Genomic DNA, 21,401 nt, shown 5'->3' with positions numbered 1-21,401 from the left:
CAAAGCTAAAAAGAGCTTTCCTCTCTGGTGTCCTAAACTAAACTGTCTCCTGAAATACCTGCCAGAGCTTGGCACTTCTTAAAACCGATTAAGAAAGTAAATAGTCAGCTGATGAGAAAATTACCACTTTCCTCAAACTCTCTGCCGGAAAAACGTAAGTAAAACAAGTCGGTTTTCATTGAATATTCTTTCTTGCTTGAAACAAGAAAACAACAAACTGTTTGGCAATGGAACAAGTTCCTTATCTCCATCAAGCCCCAGGAATTTGATGCACATGTTTTACAGTAAAAATAGAGGTGAACCACAGTTCACTTATTCTCTTGCAGACTGAAAAAGCATAAACACTTTTTTTTTAAAAAAAGAGGGCAAATCAGAGGGAAAATGCTTCAACTCAATTTGGGTTTCTCAAGAAAAAAACACAGATTATCTTCTTAGAAAGCTTGGGTTTTTTCTGGCAATTTGAGAACAGAAAAGCAACTATAACTTCTAGAAGCACAACTCTGGGTTTCAAAATGACGTGCAGTGGCCAACCTTGGGAGAATTTTCTGAAATCGCAGCTAGTTGCCACAGGAGAGAAAAATAGGTGCACTGAAGAGCCGGCAGGATCATCTGCAAATAAAAACACGGCCTTTATTTACATGAAAGTCTCAATAGGAAAAAGCTTAGGACTAAACGAAGCATCCAAGCTTCTGCGTGCTGCTTGCATGACCATTTCTGCACTGTATTTAGACCCTCAAAATAAGCTTTATAGGTTCACATACAAGCAAACGTTGCCACCTGAGAAACTTCATTACTAAGGTGCTACTTCTGCAGAATTCTGACGTCTTGACAAGTTCAGGGGGAAAATAACCAAGTACTACAAAGGGTGTTCACAGAGGCCAACTTTAGCTTAGCTTCTCAGGATTTCTCTGCAGTCTCTGGTGGAAGGCAGACCCCTCCAGAGGGCAATTCAGAGCAGAAGCCAAACCTTGGTGCTCCAATCTAAAGGTGTCCACCTCTACCCACTGGCTGCAGACTCTCTCTACTCAACTACATTTCACCCCTTCACAAATAACCTCAAGTCCCCTCCTGAAAATGGGGTCTGATTAACATTCATTACTGCTAGAATTAATCCCAGGACATACATCTCCACCTCGGCACAGCCGACGTTTGAGTTGAGACAGCCAGACAACCCAAAGGCAGAAATTGCAACAACTCGTAATTACAAACCCTCTTCACCAAGAGTCAACCCGCAAGCAACAGGTCCAAAGTATTCCAATTTCTGGTTACATGCAATCTGTAAGGGGCTCCTCCCAGCCCCAACAATTTCATATGGACTGAAAGCAAGACTGAGCAATCAGTGGGAAGTACTAAGCATGACAAAGGATCAATCTAGATATCAGATGATTATCTCAGTTTTGGACAATCTCCAAAATAAATGAATCTATGACATGAATTTACCAATTCCAATAATGTTATGCCAAAAACAGCCTCAGTTTCTCAGATTGAGACAGTATCTTCCTACATCATAGGACACTGGTATATAAGCTTATTTACCATTTCCTAATTTTCCTGCTTTCAACAAGAAAAACCTCTTTCAATGTTAAAAATTGACAACTCACCAGAACAGGCAAACTCCCATGTTCTGTTTCAAACACCAGCAACCTTAAAATCTTGTCATACAGATGCCACTTGGTGAGATCATGGGCACTGCAAATGAAAAAGAAACAATAATGATACACCAAGCAAGAAATTAAATCTCACCTGACCAAACAGGTTAAATGTATCCTGTTTTTGCCTACATGTGATGTACAGCAATAACATTAAACAACTAATTAATTATAAGAGGGGGGCAAAATTAAATTAAGGTTTTCATGATCTAATGCTGTAACCTTTAGTCCACAGCTTTACAGTCTGCATTCCTACCACAAAACTGCAGTGTTTTGAGGAGGGGAAAAAAGAAACTTGAGCGCTGTACCTTTTCCTATACTCTGTCCACACTCTCTAAGTTCCCAAAAAGGTCTAAAGAACAATTTCCCCACCCCACTTTAAAAGATTGCTTTTAATTCTTGAGTGTTCACGACTCAACGTTAGACTTCTCTTTGCAAAAACAGAGCAGCCCTAGCAAGCAGAATAGGTAAAAGAGACACTAAGAAGGCCCCACTCCCCAACCCTCTACTATCTTGCATGATAATTTACTTGGTGAATAATCCCTGGAGAACGAAGCTTTTGAGAAAGACATCTTTTAAACAAAAGAAGATCAAATAAACTAAAACAGAGCTAGCAGATTACATCTGCTAGGACAAAAAAAAAGACTGCATTCACTATGCCCTCTTCGGACTGGCCCCCAGTGTTGACAGTAAGGCAGTGCAAAAGCTTCCAGCTAGGAGGGAGGCACCACAGAGGATCTTTGTGTCCACTCTGACATCCCAACTCTGTAAGCACCCACTTCTCGGCCACGTTAGGGCTGATGCTCCAACCTCATTACTGAGTCCAAAAAGAGTCCCGTATCCACGAGTCCTGTTCTGTTAAGAAGAAACTAAACCCTGCAGCACCTCTCACACGGATCAGTTTCATTCTCTTGTGAAAAACCTTATTAAACCCAACAAACAAGAGCAGTTCTCACTTTGCACCTGTTAGGTCAACACTTAAGAATATGGGGAAGTAAATTGTGTAAATAAACATCTCACTTATGAAAAGCTGCTACTCTTCTCAAAGCGGAGTGCATCTGGGAAATTTCTCCTGCATTCATACAAAATCCTTCTTCCTAAATTAAAAAAGTTTGAGAAAGAGAAAGGAATTAGCCAGTGTGGGGCAAGGCAACTGCTATCTTCTCTTTCCAACCAATCCGTAAGCTTGAATTTCTCTCCTCCAGCCCTCCCCAGTCCTTTCACCTTTAATCATGCTACTCATGTCTTCCTGTACAGTAAAAAAAAAAAACAAAAAAAAAAAAAAAAAACAAAAAACAACACTGACTACAGAGAAATTTTGTATAAGAAATGTCCCTGTCATTAATAAACCCACGGCAGCCTCCCTAGACTGCAGTATTGCTAACACAGAGTAAAAACCAGCAATCAGGCTAACACAGAAGTGCTAGCCCTCAGACTCGCAGACCATTCATGGTCCCTCCCACAGTTGTTAAAGATCTCTGGAAAGCTAACTGTTCACATGGTGCTGACTCTCCTTGCTTCCAGCTGCCAGATCACATTCAAAGATAGCTAAAAATATATTAAATACTTTCCCATAGATGCAATTGCTGTAGTTTCCACAAGTATACTACGTGATTATGGTAGCCAGTATATACAACCAGGAATTAGAAGGGAGGGGTTCCAGGAGAAAATCTCTTTATTTAGACATGGGTCACACTACGAAGGAGTTGAAGAATCCCTGGTCTAGCACTTACCCTGTTTCTCATAAGTACATTCTCCCACATTGACATACATAACTATTTAAGACCAGCAAAATAAATCCAATCTGAGGTTAGGGGATTTTTTGGCTTGACACATTTTACAATATCACAGTGTCCAATAAAAACCTGCCAGTGTTAACTCTCATACCATGGCATGACACCTGTTCGTGACGGCACAGTTGATCAGATCAGCTGCGGGCCTCTGTTGTTCAGTTCAGCCAGCAAGCTATTCATATCACCACCAGCTGTTTCTGCTTTTTAGAACTAATGAAAAACTTTGAGGGAGACTCTGCAGTCCTCCTTCAAGGGGAAAGTCATCATTTCAAAGACTCCAGCGCTATACAATCTGCATTAGACTAGTGGTTTGTGTGGTTTGTTGTGTTTTGGTTTGTTTTTTTTGTTTTGGTTTGTTTTTTTATCCTAGTACCATGTCTACAGCCAAACTGGCAGCACAAAGGGCATCTTGTGTGCAGTCAAATACGTAGAAGCACAGAACTATACCTTTCTGGGAAGTCCCATCACCTATGGATCCCCAGCACTTATTAGCTGATCTTGCACACAGTATCTTTGGCACAGTAATGGAGCAACTATGAAGCTTAGGTCCAGAATATTCAGAAGCCATAAAATGCCCTGTTGCTCCTGTGGGCTACCTCATTTACTATGTTCCCCACTCTATTCCTGCCAAAATACATCTGCTTCCTTAAAATGTAAACAGTCAATCTTTTCAGAGGCGCAAACCCATCTTTGGAAGTTCTGCTCCCCTCAAGCAGAAGCAGCAGGAGAAGAATAGTTTCATAACCCACTTAATTTTTTTTGTCTCCTTTTTCATAGGGAAATGGTCTGTTTACCTCTACAGTGAGTCACACTCACCTTTTGCCAGAAGCCATCTAGTAGCTGGTTAAGCTGTCCCATCAACTCATCTATCAGTTGAGTTAGGGCACGATCCACCTGGCTATAGATAGCAATTTCCTCACTGCAGAGGATATAATAAGTCTTAGAGGAAGCCTCAAGTACATCCATGTCAGAGTGTTTGGCCACAATGTCCTTTAGCTCTCTCAGCAAAGCATCCAAATGCTGCAGGTGAGAGAAGGGGTACTTAGGCAAATTGTACAAAAATCCACTTCTGCTTTAGATACATTTCACTAGGTCCATATATCTATATAGGTCATACAACCAACATGAAATAAATGCCAGTCTACGGAGAAGAGGGGCAGGATTAGAGGATACAACTTATTTTCTGGGTTTATAGCTCTTTCGCATTATTATTGTCTCTGGATCTCCCTAACGAATGAAGCAACTGCTTTAAGTTCTACTTTATCAATATGCATTTGGCACTCCATAAAAAGGACAAAAGTAGGGAATAAAAAAAATGCCTTTCCAAAGGACAGGTGTGTCTCCAACCAGTGGAAGTTGTCTCCCTCAGCAGCAGAGCTTGGGGATCGTTTCAGATCACGCCAGCAACTGAGGTCTTCACTCTCAGTGAGAGGAGGTAACTTCTGCCATTCTGCTGACTCTCTCTTCCAGTTAACATTTTGTGCTGGAATTAACCTAGGAGTGTTCGCCTAACATTGCCTCCCTGTAAACATCCCTGCTTAAGAACACATTCAGCTATTTCAAGGATTTCACCCACCCATTTCTGACCATCCCTCTCCCATCAGCAGATACACTATCTCCATTCTTATCTTTCAGTTACTATCATTCCCCAGCAGCTGGGAGTCAGTCTTCAAGGAGAATGAAACCTATTCTGTAGTAAACTCCTGGGAGACACCAGCTTAGACACATGGCATAACCCACCCTCCCTCCACCCAACAATGAAAAACCAAGGGCTGGGCCTACCACATGAAACCACAAACCATTACCCACCAGGGCCAGACACAGCAGATCAGAACTGACAAGCACTAGGGCTTCTCATTGGCAGCCCCAAATCAAAAAGAAAAGCCTGAGTAAGATCGCTTTTCCTCAAGGTATGAGACCATTTCTTTGTATTTCAACAGTCTCCTACTTGTTCCAAGTCCCAATGTAAACTCTGTACATTGTCACATAAATTCAGTACGTTCCATGTGAACCAGCTACCCCCAATTCCTATTCACCTTCTCTTGACGTCCCGTACTGTAAACATCTAAATCGTAATATTGAGGAATCTGCAGAAGATTTACCACTTTTTGTGCATCTGTTGAATACTGCAGAGAAAAAACAGGATATGAGTACGCTGCAGGAATTTTAATGAAATATTTAACATGCATTCACAGAGCAGCTGTTAGCTACCTTTGCCAAGAGCTGAGGAAGCACCATAATAAAGTGTTCGGTAATTTTGGTACAATCTTCCAATTGTATTTTCTTCTCTTTTCCTGACAGAATCTGCAGATAAAGCATTTTGTTTCAATTATAAAATCTCTTAGATTTGAGTGGAATTTTACATGTAACCCAAGGTTAACTCACATGCCTTTGTCTCAAGCATATCCAGCTAAGAGAAAGATACTTTTCCATGGAGACCACCAGATGCTTTTTTATTTTTTGCTAACCTTAAATTAGATGCAAATCGCTGAATAGCTGTATCTCAGGGATAAAATGTTCACCACTTGTCAGTAACATGCTTCAACCGGCTTTCCTGTAATGCTCATCTTTAACATCCACTACTAATAAGATCTAGAGGTCAAAAGACACCGTGTTGTTTCATAAAAATAAGCCATTTTATTTCCTAAGATATACGTACCGCTAGGAACATGCTGTCTGGCAAGGCACGTAAGGCAAAGAGAATGTGATTACAGGACAATAAATAAGACTAAGATGCACTGACTTTTTTGGCTGCACCTCTGCCCACTGGAGGATGACCTTCAGCTGCTTCTCTCACCGTTGCGAGGATGATTTCAATGAGAGCACTTTCATGGGCATCGCTCAGTGCTGTAAGTAAATCAGTCTCCTTTCAGCATCACACAAAAGAAAAATGAAGATGTAGCAACTGCTACATGTAAAGCCTACTCATTTATCTGAGCAACCGTGAAGGATGTTATAGAAAGAAAGAAGCAGTGTTGCTAAATAAACACCTAGAGAGTGTTTGATTTAATTTGAAGAAAATTATTTTCTACATTTACTGAACAAAAAACCAATTCCTCTTCTCACGGCTAAATTTTTTAGGGCAGTTGGGCTCCCAAAAACACAGACAGTTTTAACAAGGCCTGCTCCTACTGACTGCTATCTCATTTAGGACAAACCTACTTCTTAGAGTACCAAAATGCTTTAACTCCCTGTGTCTACAAACTTTTGATTTCAATCACACGACCACCTCGATCCAGCTCTACTACAACAATTATTCACAGAATCATAGAATGGTTTGGGTTGGATGGGACCTTAAAGATTTATTTAAGTTGAGTTTAAAGTAATTCTACAAAAAACTAAACCTCTGCAGTGTTAGATATCAATGAACTCAACACATTACTCATTTTCTTTTCAGGTATAAACAATAGCCCAGCAATACTGCACTTCAATCAATTAATACTTTTAGATTCTTAACTTTTGTACAGAAAAAAAGTGAATGCTATATAAACATTACGGCTTCATGATGAAAGCATTCCTGCAAAGTTTCTAAACTAACATTACATCAATACAGAATAGTGAATAAACCAAATATGTTGATATCAACATGACAATGGCAGTGCATTGAGCTGCATCTGCTTTGGGGCCCTTGGGGACCACAATCTGGGATCAAAGGGTACTGCAATACGGAATGGTCCTAAACTAGCTGAAGGCAAAGTTCAAAAAGAGCATCAAGAAATTCATTCGGACAAAACTAAGTTCTTTGCTCACCCACCTTCTCCATCTTCTTCAGCATTTTTCAACAGAAGAGTGGTCATGCACTCCCAGTCCTTCAGAAATTTGCCTGCCCAATCCCACAAACTGTCTATGAGGTATGCAACGTGTTTGTGTAGCTAGGGATAAAAACATATGCTTATAGAAGCAAACACATCATTAACAGAAATACAGCTTCATATGTTCCTCTCCCTTTTTCCAATTACAAAGCTTTGTCATTCACACCTATATTCACACATGGTATTCCAACATATTTATCTTGAGGCTAATCAACATTTAAATACCATGTCTTCAATCTGATACGAAGCCGGAAAGTGGCAGAAAAAAAGCAATAAGAGCAGGAAAAAAAACCTTTTCTTTTCTCTTTTTAGGATACCTTTCCTCTTTAATTTAAATAATTTCTTTAAAACTAGCTTCTGTATTGCTTTTATACTGCTGATCATAACTACAAACCCAACCTTGGGACTAGAAGTGAGTCGACATTTTAAGCAATGTCTGTGAAATTCTTTGCAGGCAGATTCAAAACCGCTGTGCCAGAGATGCTTTGGCCAGACACAGATCCGCACCACTGCAAAAGCCAAAGAGTGAAGCACGGCACTTAAGCTGATAAAATTCTCAGTAAAACTGCACAGCTCTTAATCAGCATAGAGCCATGGTACAGCAACCCGTATCTGCCTGCAGAAAGACACAGACACATACCAAAAAACCCTCACTCGGTGGCACTGGTCTTTCAGGTTGTTTTCAGAAGCTGCTTCAGCACTGATTCTCTCCATCAGCATAGTTGTAAATTAATTTTAATACAATAGAATAGAAATGTCCTGATTAAAAACTCATCCTAGAGAGCGAAAACATCCCAAACGCCAAACATTTCAGAGCTCACCACCAGAAATAGTTTTCAAAAGGAAGCCAGTAGTTGATTTAACACGCAGCACTGGATTTAAAAGGCTTACTGCAGGGGCTGTTCTCCTCACCTCACTCTCCAGGAAAAAACGTATTAATCTTTTCAACTGCTCAGTACTCGCCCCAAACTTCCCTCCTCCTTTGGGCTGAACTTCTTCATCTCCCTCATGACTAAGCAGCCTGCCAACAGAAAAGGAAGTCAGTCCAGTTCTGCCACATTCTCCTTATACTCATTTGCCAATCTAACACTAATTGCGTCAAGATCCCAAGGACTGTATTTCTTCCGAACGTCTACTTATTTATTCCAAATCACATTAGACTTTTTTATCAGATGAAAGAAAGAGAGATTAGATTGTTTTCCATTATGAGAGATCTGCTGTCCCGGTGGATGCAGAGACTATTGCTGACAGTTTCACAGGTACCCTGCCAGCTTTCTGGACAACAGATGCAGATTCCACAGCGATGAACATATAATGAGGTAGGCATTTGCTCATGCTTGACAAGGGGCTTGCTCCTGGCTGAATTTAAACCTTAACAACAGAGTAGAGGTATTACTACCCAACCATTATTCACATCGTGGTATATCTTGGAACTGAAGCTTCTTAAAGAAAGCACAGTATCTTATATTTAAGAGGCAATTCACTCAACTTCGCAAATATGGTGGAAAAAACGTTCTTCCTCTTCTGTCTGAAGTATGAAACATAATAGGACACTTCAATTTCCATTTCCCTCTTTATCCAAAATGACTGTGGCTGTACTGCTCATGAAAAGTGCTAATCCCAAAATCAAAACAGGAAGGCCATCCCCGCAGGTTAAGGCCCAAATGGCTTGGATTTTAGAGCAGGACCGCATTACTCAATGTCAGCAAAAGCTTATACTTTCAGAAACTGCTTCTGTTGGTATAATTTATGCCAGCTAAGTAAGTAACTTACATTAAAAATGCGGCCACTGAGGAGATTTCATGCAAACCAAGAAGTTGGGGGGAGCATAAGCATTTAGACTAAAACTTTCAGCAGTATGGCCATGGAAAGGGAACGGGTCACTAATATCTCTATCAAACTAAACCAAAGATTTTTATACTGGCAGAAGCGCCAGAGAGAAGAACTGGGCAAACAAGAACAAGGATGAGATTTACAGGGTCAAAGTGACCACAGTGGACTGGGAATCTGGGCAGAAAAAAAGTGAAGTTATCAAGGCAATCACTTCAATGGCAAAAAGGAGCAGTGTTCCGAGAGGAAAAAACACCTGATTTATGGTAGATTATTAGGACCAACACAAAAGACTAAGTAAGACTAGCAGATGTGATAGAAGACTCATCAAAACAGAAATTTATCTTCATTTGTCTTTCTGTTGGACTTGGCTCCACAAGCACCAGGATATCAGCAATTCAGTAGATGGGAAGAGACAACTAGGAGGAGATTCTGCGTGTGTGGAAACACAAATCATTATTATTTCTGAATTTTTCCCCACAAAAGTCTTGCCAAAATATTTTTATTTTCATTCTTCTTTATAAGGCAAAATTATTTCTCTCAGCTGTAGAGACGGAATATTTATTTCTTCTCTTTTTAGCACGCCAACTCCATTCACCTCATGCAACCATTGTTATAAGAAGCCCATTTATAAGAGTTACTCCTGGGGAAGATAAACCCTGTACTTCATTAACCCGACAGAAAATTGGGAGGGCTTTTTAATCTGCTGTATCTCCCATTATTCAAAGCCTTTACAATGTATACAGCAACTTCCAGAGGGAGAAGAGGAGGCCATTTTTGTGATTAATCACCAAAGCTATGAAAATCCAGCAGATGCCAGGTGATGAATTAGCTTGAGAGAAGCAAAGCAACAGGAAAAGAAAGTAGAAAGAAAAGGAGGTACACTCTCAACATAGCGTGGCATCTGTGGATCAGTCAGTTGTTTCATGTTCTCTGTGTTAGTCTTGCAACATTTCTCATGCCTATTGTGCCGGGACTGTGCAGGGGAACAAATGATTACCCTCAGACAGCATTTCTCTTCTGATTCAGCAGAAGAAAGCGTATTACTACCCTCGTGGTACACACTTCCAGCAGCAAAATGAATGCTTAATGTCCCTCTTAAATAAATCCACCTTTATTCTGAAACAAATGAGAGTATGCAAGAAGTAGGCATGCAGGGAGAGATACCTCTTATAAAGGAATTCCCCAGCTGCTACTGCAAGCGGACGGTGTGTGGTATAAACAAACTGGTATAACGTTTCACAGTCTTCAGCTGATAACACGTCCTCACAGTTCCTAGGCAAAAATAACAACGGAAGTTATAGTTCGGGTTTATCTGCAAAGAATATTATGAATGCTATGTTCAGCTTTTACCAGACCTGATTCTCCATAGCCATGCAACTTGTTTACACAGCCAAATTTTTGTAGGACACGTCTAAAAATGCTGTCAAACAAAACTGGCAGCATTCTTTTACTCCCTGTGTAGAGAAACAGAGCTCTGTGCAAGCCATGATGAATCAGGCCCACGGCATGGACACGAAGATTAATTTAATGTATAATTAAGGTTGATTAGTGATCACAGTAGAAAGAGTAATAGTAATCAAACAGGAAAATCATGCCTCTACTTTATGCTTAGATGTTCACCATACAAGACACTAACCAAGAGGCCTTCATTTTGCAGTACAAATTTTTTTAAATTATTTATTACGGTATTTTAAAACCTATGTTCTATCACACTAGGCTTTTACAGTCACACGTAAAAAGAAATCAAAGCACATTCTTGATAGCGTGCTTATGCCTGTGACCTTTCTGCCCAAACACACCCCAGGTCACAATTTTTTTCATTCAGCTACAGACCTTGAGAATACCACATGCCAACTAGGTAAGCCTAGAACACGCTGAGGGGTAGAAATGGTATTAATATCAACCTTTTACAAAAAGGAAACTGAAGCATCAAGGTTAAATAACCCACTGAAGAGGTACCAGAGGAATGAAGCCCAAAGCAAGGATTACAGTTTCCAAATGCCTGGTTCTTGCTGCCATAGCAATGTCATTGGACTAAGCTACTTCAGAGAATGAAAGAGCAATGTATGAGATCTTGACCCTTACTACAGGCAGGTGAGGGGAAAGGGATTTTATTTATTACTGCACTCAGTCCTCAGGTAGTGAGGTTTAACATTACCTACAGCAGCAGCCCAGTACCTTCTCTAAAACTGAGGATTCGTGCTCTTCATTTGCTGAGCATGATATCTGACAAAAATTAGCAGCCCTTCCTGCACTTGCCCATTTGTCTCTCCAAACCCATCGCATCCTTTAGCAGCCCCACAAGTCACAAAGCCCCAAAACATCCTCCAACCTGCAAAGATTTTTTTACCACTGTCTGAGATTTAAAATCAGTAGAGGAAAAAAAATAAATAATAATAATAGTAAAAACCAGCACTCACTCATTTCTCACAGCCAATAGCCTCTCATTTATAGAAGTTGATACCCCATGAATTTTAACTTTACGATGTATTTACTCAGGTATCACTTGAATTTTTCACATTTTTTCTATGGTTGCTCACACTGGTCACTGGAACAGTAAAAAGGTCTTTACATGGAAGTGCTGATGGTATGTCTCCAAAAGCAATGGGTCAGTCTCGCAAAAAAAGCCTGCCCTCAACCAAAAAGAAAAGCTGCTTTACATACTTCAGGCAGGTTTTGGTGGCCTCTTTTAACATGCAATTCCCTTGAGTATATATTTGCAGCAATAGGACACACAGAAAGTGCTCTGAGTATATATATCATGAAATCAGCATAAAGGAAATATACTTATGTGACTCTTATTCATCCAGCTACACAACTGGGGAATTCGAGTAAAAATGTGTTTATTGAGGTTAAACAGTAAGAAACTGAAAGAGGCAACATGGTGCATTATAGTATATGAATAAGCACTGGCGTGAAGCCATGAATGAAGTATTGAATTTATTAATCATCTACAGGTTTAAAAAGTGAGAGTAAAACAAAGACTGACAACAAATTGCACTTACAGGAGTAAAAATACATGATATAGCAAGTCCTTATTATTAAAAGGCAACGAGGAATTTACTGAAACGAACTAACAGTCTGGCAAGGTTTCTTTCATTCTTTTTAATGTCAATCTATTATTTAGCTCTTTCAGAGCACTAGTTTCTATGAAGCTGCCCTTGTCATTGTCTCCCTCTGTATTTAAAAAAAAACAAAAAAAAAAAACAAAACACCTGTGGACAACTTGGAAAAGAATAAATTTCTGTACAAACATACCATGATTTAGAGCAGGCCAACATAGAATCACGGAACAGCTGAGGATGGACAGCACCTCTAGAGATCATCTAGTCCCATCCCTGCTCAGAGGAGGACCAGCTAGCACAGGTCACTGAGGGTTGGGTCCAAGCAGGTTTTGAATATCTACAAAGTCGGAGACTCCACAACTTCTCTGGCAACCTGTTCCAGTATTGGACCACCCCCAGTGTAGAAAACTTTTTTCCTTATGCTTAAATGGAATTTCCTGTATGAACGTGACAGTCAAACATATACTTTTTTTTTTTTACATTTGAATTTTTAATTTGTTGTATTTCAGGCTTTCTCTTCTTAGCACATTTATGGAAATAGTGAATGCAACACCTGTGTATGTCTATTTTTAAAAAATTCCTTGCCTAAATTGTACAGATAGCTCGAAGAGCTCAGCAACGTGTCTGCCATCTCTTTGGGTACAAATTAAGGACTCTGCCTTTCCTTGGAAATTTGCTTTCCTTAGGGAAGGTCCTGGGGGTCCTGGTGGGCACCAAGTTGAACACGAGCCACCAACGAGCCCTTGCAGCATAGAAAGTGAATGGTATCCTGGGCTGCATCAGGAGGAGTGTTGCCAAGGTCAAGGTCAAGGGAGGTGATCCTTCCCCTCTGCTCAGCACTGGTGAGGCCATAGCTGGGGTGCTGGGTCCAGTGCTGGGCTCCCCAATATGAGAGACAGGGACACGGCTGGAGCAAGTTCAATCAAAGGTTCACTCTGAACATCAGAAAGCACATTTCTATTGTGAGGGTGACAAAGCACTACCACAGGCTGCCCGGAGAGGTCATGGAGTCTCCAACGTTGGAGATCTTCCAGAGGCATCTGGATGTAGCCCTGGGCAAGTGGCTCTAGGTGGCCTTGCTTGAGCAGAGAGGCTGGACCAGATGACCTCCAGAAGTGCCTTCTAACCCCAGCCATTCCGTGAGTCTGAAATCCCAACCTCATTTTTAACGTTGTCTTCAGAGAGGCTAGGAATTTGCCCCAGTTACATTAATCTACAGCAGTGTGAGTTCCTCTCTCCTCAAGACACGAGTAGGTCGGATGCAGTAGCTCCAGCCATGTATGAAGAACTCCCTAACAACACAGAAGCAAAGGAGAGAAAAACCAACCCATTTTCTTTGCAGCACAGGCTGGCAGACGCTCATGACACCACTCGAGCACCTGATCCTTTTTTTCTTTCTTGAATGGGAGGGTGTACCTGTATGTATTGCTACTACTACTTTTCACATACTGCTCTCAACCACTTCTTTCTGTGGTAAAATTAGGTTTATACTCATAACTGTCACTCAGATGAGTGCTTAGGGGTTTTACTTGCCTCTGGAAGTAGCAGCACTTGACCACACCTGCTACCACTAATAAATAGGTGCCTTTCTTTTTTACATACATAAGCCAATCATCAAACGTTCAAAGAATACTTCAAATACAGCAATAATACTGCTGCAAATTTACAGCCCTCAGAATGCCAAGCAACAGATAAAGGTTAATCCCAAAGTGCCTGCCAGTGTTTAGGTGCCTAAAAATAAACAGGCATGGCCTTCCACATACCAATGTCATGACATACCATTTTCTCTGCGCTTCAGTGTGAACCTGTCAGGAAGAAGAAGTTGGGATATTCTAGGGGGAGATCACAGACCCATTTTGCTCTGCATGTGGCACTACTTGAAAGATTTCATATCCTGATTTTTTATTCCGTTTTACTGTATGCAAGAGACATGAATGCTGGCGTCAACTCTCTTGGTCTGTGCCACTGCTTACACCAAGGATAACCATCAAAATCACAACAGTAAAATAAATCCACACCTGATGCTTTTTATATACTTTTCAAAGTTTTGACACTTTATTATTTTTGGTTTTAATGGCTGTGCAGGGAAAGATCTGGTACACATTATGGGGACACTGGTAAACCAAGGTATAGCACCTCAATTAAAAAAAAAAAAATCTGTTAATTTTGCATTTAAAATTAAACATCTAAATCTGCAAACACATTGTAAAAAACATTATTCATGCACTGAGCACTATCAACCAAAAAATGTATGTTGAAAGTATTCTAACGCCTGAGATAAAATGTTTAAGTAGAAAAATCAGCTAATCTGTTCTGTTATCTCCCTCTTTCTACCCTGCTGTTATTTGCAGGTATTTCAAGCAACACTTTAGTGATCAGAGAGATGGTAACATGGTTGCCACTACAGTATAACAACAGTCCTTTCCCACCCACTTTAAAATAGAATTAGCATGTTGCAATACACTGTGATTCTATGATTATGCTGTGACAGAACACAGGGAGATGCACGTTAGACAGATGCTGTATGGTATGCTGGTTTGGTTAAGGAACAACCCTAGGAGACATGCAATTCTTCTTTTTTCTTTGCTAACTCTTCAGACAGGGAAGATAAGATTTCAGAATGGAACTCAAGGCTCTTGAATAGAGGTACACGATGGCAGAAAACTGCTGCCGCTAATTTCCAAGAAAGCATAAACCTAAGAGGATGGAAAAGAGGAGAAGACAGAAGAGAAAGCATATGCCTTTGTTCCATTTTGATCTTCCACTTTTGTTTGGAATAGGCTTGACGAGACACTACCATAACTCTACCCGAATAGGAGTGTGATGGACGTGAAGGAATCACGGGGGAGCTATGAGGAGCTCCATGCCATTCCCTTTTGAAAGAACCAAATCTGCCACAAGCAAGTCACTGATGCAAGACACCACAACTGTGCAGTGTAATTTGCTTCACTGTTTCATATGCTACTTTTATCAACTTCAAGATAATACTTATTTTTCCGAAAAGCCACTAAACAATACCAAGGTGGATAGTTTCCTTATTTGTATATAAAGTACGTCACTCTCTTCAGCTTATTTTTTTATAATCATGTGAAAACGCTTTTTAGAATAGCATTTAAGCCTTCAACAAACTTAACTGGTTTTCTGCACAATGGCTTCTCTGAATAACCTTGTTAGATACGGTGCATTTGCCTAAGAAATGCCAATTTCCTCTCCGAAGTCCATGGCTTAGCTATCAAATAACAATACAGAACCACAGAGTTCAACTCTTTGCTAACACTGAATTAGTTTTCATGAGACATCTACATCTATCTAGTAACGTACAGTATAGGATACTATTTGCCATGGCATGCTTTGCCAAATCCAGTTTTCAAGTTCCTCCTACGGTGTACCACTCCCTCTCCAAACTAAAACATCCTTCTCTGTCTAGTTGAGAATCGGAAGCGAGACTAAGATTTTTTTTAAGCACAACAAAGAAATACTCCTACTTGACTTGGGCCTCCTGTGCTAAGCAGGACACCGGGAACTTACAAGCCGCAGTTTCTTGACTTTTAAATTGGATTAACTCTGCTGACCGCTGTCAGAGCACTGTGGTGAGAATTAATGTATTTATCAGCTCCACTAGATAGTTTTTAAGCTATTTATGTGAAGTCCTCAGTGAGTGCAATATACTCACAGTGCTCAAAGGCAGCTCTTCCAGATTTCAAACTTGAGAGTTTTGTGTTTAAAATTCAGTTTAATTTCTTTTCACATTTAACTAATGTAATACAAAGCGATTGTCCCCTTTGCTATTTACATATTCAAACTATTTTTAGATTTGTGCCCCTACCTGCACCACTTGCAACCTTTCCTCATTCATCTGCTACAATTACCTAATTACTTTTGCTGCTTTTCTCCAAAATCCCTCTATTCTTTTAGGCAGTTAAGCACACAAAAATGAACAGAATTGTCTTGCAGTAGGCACACTAAACTAATTTGCCTCCTAAAGGGCCATGTTTTCAGTAAGATTCCTTGGTCTCTTATTGTCACTCATGTTTTCTCCCTCTTTATTTCCTTCCTAGTTCTATTTGTTCTCAGATCCTTTGCAACATTAATGCTAACAATTATGTATAATTCAGCAGCATTAATAATTTCTATTATGCTAAACCTCACAGGCCCATTTCAGTTTCAGCATTGCATCACGCTGTGTAAAAATAGAAATCTACTAGCCCAAAGACCTTGGCATTCAATTGAGACAACATGCGACAAACAAGAAGAAAAAACTCTCAGCTCAGAGATAGACAAGATGAAAACACAAATATGGATCTGAAAAAAATCAGGTATACGCATAACAAGAGTGTTTTGAATTAGCACTGGAATTTTTTTTTTTTTTTTAATAATGCAACAGATCTAAGTAAATTCAGTGTTTTCACTGCTTCTCTAGCTAGCAAGAGAGAAAATGTAAAGGCCGGCATATCAGTTTTATGGGCCAGAGGTACAGAGAAGTCAGTGTATATTCCACGGGACTGGAATGCAGGGGTGGTTAAGAGATGGTCAAAACTGTTACTAACATACACGGAGCACAGCTCCACTGCAGCCATAAAACATCACAAAAATAATTAATTGGCAACAAGGTCTTGCTACTATACTCACCCAAAAGAAAACTACGGAAACCAATAAAAGACAGTTACTGATACAGTAATTTTTCCCCAAGAAAGTCACAGAGCACCCCCCAGACTAACTGGAGGAAAAAGAGTTACTCCTGGCCTTGCTTCTTGCCAATACACATCATGAAACAACGAAAGATTCATTCCAAGATTAGAGACATGTTCTAAACGTGAGTACCTGACCAGTTCAGATTATATTATTTGTTAAAAATCCATGATTCCAAATCAAATATAGGGAGTTCATGAGATAGAGGTTCTTGCCAGTAGCTTTAAAAATAGAAGCTTGATCTGGAAGGTCTTCCATGTCTCGCTAAAAATGCGAGTTGGGCAGCTAGAATTCAGTTGCCAAATTTGCAGGTGACAAACACGAGCCATCCACAGAGAAGCCAACACAGCATGACAAAAGCAGCAAAAAAATGTATTATGTCAATGCATACAAGTAGAAATGCCATTTATGCAAGCTGCCATTTACTGTTCTTTAAAGGCAGGGGAGTTGCTGTCCTCAACCCCATTTCACGCTTTACTGCATGCATCATGCAGCATTACTGCTCAATATGCAGATACTGGGTTTGAGCTATGAGACGCACCTATTTGAGACAATAGCCCTGAAATTTCTTTGCTTCTGCAATGCCAGTCCTTTCCGACAACATTGTAGGTACAGAGGCATAAGGTTTTTCCCTGCTAGAAAAGCATCTTGATGCAGGCTCTTATCAAGCAGCCTGTACATGTGACTGTCTCTATTGCCTGCATTCTCTTCACACAGGTTTAATAGACTGGACTGTACTAGTCTTATCAAAAAGAAGAGCTAACGTTGAATTTGCTTACTGAGTCTCCAACTCCCACTTTCATCACTCCAATAATTAAGCCAAATCAGCAGGGCTCAGTGCAACTGGGGGGGAGGGGAGCAGAAAGGAGAATGGCTATGCAACAGATGAGCAAAAAGAAAGAGAAGCATGTGCTTGCTAGGCCTCCACAGAGCCTAATTAAAAAACATTATCAAAATGTATCAATTTTACTTATGAAAGCTACATTTTATGATGGAAAAATGTCATTCAGAAAACTTCAGAAGGTATTTATTCACACCAGAAATCATATTTAAGAAAAATTAAGAAAAAATTGCTTCAGGGAAAAAGAAAAATTGATCAAACTTTTATAGCTGCAGCTTGCATTAATGAGAACGTGATCCCTTATAAAAAAAGCCAGAGATGATAAACAGCTGCAGTGCCAGTACAGCACTTGTTAGTTCAGATACAGAACAAGGGCAGCCGTTAAGTGGTGTATAGCATCTTTATACTTCCACAATGGTGTGCTGCTCCTCCTAGCACAGGGACACGTTATACACATAGACACAGCATTGTGCTTTGTTCCAAAAGCTCTACACCATGGAGAACCAAGGGATGTAGAAATGGACGTTGTAAACACAGAAGCCATATAACCCTAGCTACTACTAGTGAGGCCCAAACAATGGTACTCCCTTCAGAAAAGCATACTGTGTTCACAGCATTATACGGTGTTCTGATGTGTACGCTGAAATAGGCCTAGAAAAATGCCACTCAAACCAATGGAGTGTGAAGTGAGACGGGGGACCAGACTATAAAGCAGCACTTCAACATGCAAACATACTTGAAATTTAATTTAAATACCTCTAACACCATATTACTCAGTCCATTAAGGCCTACACATCCTCATCTAGCAATGACCAATGCTTCTGGCATAAACGGAAAAGCAAATCCCACAAGGCTGTTGGACAATGTGCCATGTTGTACATGAAAATAAACATCTGCATCAGCAGAATTCAACTTACACTCTGAGACAGAAGAGACACTTCTTGAGTCCTAACATCTCATCTGTATTAACAATGAAATGCAGTGGTTTGGGTTTTTTTCCTTCAATTTGCATTGAAAAAGAGGGACAGAGAATTTATTCTTCATATATTTTGCAAAGAAAGACATTTCTAAAATAAAAATGCTGCTCAAGGATGTATCAGAATAGGATTCATATACTTCTGTAACATTATTCTAGTTTTTCCCCACACTTCCAGCTTGCCATTATCCTACTATATCTACAGCTGGCAGGTAATTTCCCAAGAAAAAAAACTCTTCTCAGTTTTCCACTTCAGCAAAACCATACGCTTGCTCATTTCCTGTCAGTCAGTCTGCTGTGGGCTCAACAGCTCCCAGGTTCTCTGCCATGGAGCCAAGAATACGAAAGTCCAAATTCTAGCAACAGCCTCAAAGCTCAAGGTTTCCTGCATCATGTGGGGAGACTGGGAAAATGACGGAGCTCCCTGAGCTCCTGGTCAAGGCCTGGCAAGCCTGGGACAGCAGACGGGGTGGGGACCCCACCTTTGGTGGGGACTTCCCCCAAAACAGGCAGATGCTCTATATGAGAAAAGCCAAAATGAAAAAATAGAATTTCCTTTCAGAGGGAAGCATAAAGATATAAAAATTTAGCTTTCATACTGAATCTCAGCACAAGGGTTTTCTTAACATCGGTATTTCCCACAGAAAGAAAATGCCCTATCTTGAGCAGCTTTAATTGTAACTCATATCCTGCCAGGAGCAACTGCTTCCCAGCATGTAACCAATTACAGGAAGATTCATCAGGACTGTATCTGGATCTTGTTGCCATTAAAACAATACAGTAAATTAAAAAAGAAATTATTTACTGTGACATAAGCATCAAGAGTTTCATGGCTTGAACTGCTACTTCATGGTCCTTGTCCAGAAGCATGGACACAATTCGATCCTAATGGATGTAAAATGACAATAAAAAGATGTAACATGGTTTGTTCTCAATAAACATATATTTTTGCTACAGCTAGATCATCTACACTAGTAGAGCAGAGATTTATTTTTATTTCAGCAGCTATTTCCTAAGAGACATAAGGCAACTTGATTACGACCAAGTAGTTCCCCAGCCCCTGAAAATTAACAGCATGTTAATTTTTTAACTGAATTAATCATGCAGTAATATGATATTTTTTTATAGATGTAATGTATGCGTTCACAAGAAATCAACTACAATCTACAAATTAAAAGTGACTGACAACTTGTTTCTAAGATGTGACTACTGGCACTTCAGTATGTTAAATGAAGGTAAGCCTCAAATTACAAGCATTATATAACCAGATTATCCCATCAACAATAAAGTGCATGTACCTACACGTTACAGAAGACAGTGCCTTGCTGGAAAGACAATTAGGACTTGAGTCATAAAGGTACCTCACGGAACAGCAGCACTACTTCTGATCTCCAGAATTCACACTATTATAACTTGCTACACATGCAGTCACCTCAGAAAACAGTGGAAATTTCCCTGTCCTATGTACCCAAGAACTCCCAGCCCTCACACTCCAGTGTGGCCTACATCTTTAAGGTATATTAAGCCTCTGGACTTGTTTGTTTCGGGACTAACAGCTTTCTCACTTAATGTAGCATTTCTAAATCTCTAGATTCATTTGACCTTGCACCTCCCATTTTTTCACAACCCAGCTGCAAGGTATGGAAGTCCATGAATCCTGAGTTTGAACACTCACAAGACAACAGAGGGAGCATGCAGAACTTCTGCTTGTGGGAAACGGATTGATGATTATATGATTACATTTCCCATCGCTGAGAAATTATGATTTAAACTTTGGGAGATTTCAGATCAGTCTGTATTTTGTGTGTAGCTGTTTGGGTTTCTTTTATTTAGAGGGGAAGGAGTTGTGTTTGTCTTGGGTTTTTTTGATAGAGGGATGGAGTTTGCAATAATCCGTTTATGTAGCATCCTCCACACTGAGGGAGATCGCAGTATACACAGACTGGACCTATTGCACCAGTCTTTGAATACCAATCCTGTAGCTGGTTATGCAGCTTACAAGAGCCTTCTTTTAGACAGAAAGATAAGGGACTACCACATAACTGTTGGAAACAGGGGTTAATCTTAGATAACCAAGTTATTGGTATCCTTGAGATACCAATATTTATCTATTTCTTGTTCTTTGAAAACGTGCTATAGGTATTTTTTACTATTAGCAACTGCTTTGACATACAGGTAAGCCCTGCACCTTTTGCAAAAAGAACATGAATTACCACCACATGAAGGCATTGATTAAGTACTGATTCAGAGGGACTGAGATATCAGTCACAGCATCTTGAGCTTTCTCAATCAAATACTGAAAAGGCACAGCCCCACTGGGATACGAGCAGCGGACAAAATCATTATGAAGGGTAAGATTAAAAACAGTAAAGGGCTTACTTCTTAAATGAGTCAGGATGCTGGAATATGATAAAGGCAGTGTACAGAACAAGCTCTCAAAATTAACAGCGTATGACCTGACTTGTTCAGAAAGGAGATAAGGGATGCTTCTTCAAGATTAATACTAACATGGTGGATCAACAGAGCCATTCCCACATCAGTGTGACACATGGTCAGCCAATCCAGTATCTACAAGGTTAACCCATTATCAAGAGCAGCAAAAAAGGGACCTTTAGAATATGAAATTCTTTGTCATCTGCCAAAGATCCTGTAAAAAAATCTGGGCCATTCTGGATGAATGGTGGAGATAAGCGACCAGAGTACATGCTAACATCAGAAAATTCCATAGAAACAGAGTGAAACA

General features: G+C 40.1%; 1 protein-coding gene across 2 annotated transcripts in view; it reads right to left on the bottom strand.

Annotated features, from left to right (window-relative positions):
• LOC104369240 (cohesin subunit SA-2) overlaps positions 1 to 21,401 on the bottom strand; it is a 66,368-nt gene that overhangs the window by 16,970 nt on the left and 27,997 nt on the right. For both annotated transcript variants that reach the window (XM_032996564.2, XM_032996566.2), the window contains 11 exons: positions 19,464 to 19,543; positions 10,252 to 10,359; positions 8,167 to 8,275; positions 7,197 to 7,314; positions 6,186 to 6,289; positions 5,654 to 5,746; positions 5,479 to 5,568; positions 4,259 to 4,462; positions 2,670 to 2,746; positions 1,602 to 1,689; positions 532 to 609 (listed from right to left, as the gene is read on the bottom strand). In XM_032996564.2, coding sequence (XP_032852455.1) covers positions 532 to 609; positions 1,602 to 1,689; positions 2,670 to 2,746; positions 4,259 to 4,462; positions 5,479 to 5,568; positions 5,654 to 5,746; positions 6,186 to 6,289; positions 7,197 to 7,314; positions 8,167 to 8,275; positions 10,252 to 10,359; positions 19,464 to 19,543 — 1,149 coding nt within the window. The remainder of the gene's footprint in view (positions 1 to 531; positions 610 to 1,601; positions 1,690 to 2,669; positions 2,747 to 4,258; positions 4,463 to 5,478; positions 5,569 to 5,653; positions 5,747 to 6,185; positions 6,290 to 7,196; positions 7,315 to 8,166; positions 8,276 to 10,251; positions 10,360 to 19,463; positions 19,544 to 21,401) is intronic.

The sequence above is a fragment of the Tyto alba genome, unplaced genomic scaffold (genome assembly GCF_018691265.1).
Source record: "Tyto alba isolate M040663 unplaced genomic scaffold, T.alba_DEE_v4.0 Super-Scaffold_14, whole genome shotgun sequence".
NCBI lineage: Eukaryota > Metazoa > Chordata > Aves > Strigiformes > Tytonidae > Tyto > Tyto alba.
Note: the sequence above shows the minus strand (reverse complement) of the source record. Positions and strands in the feature narration are given on the sequence as shown.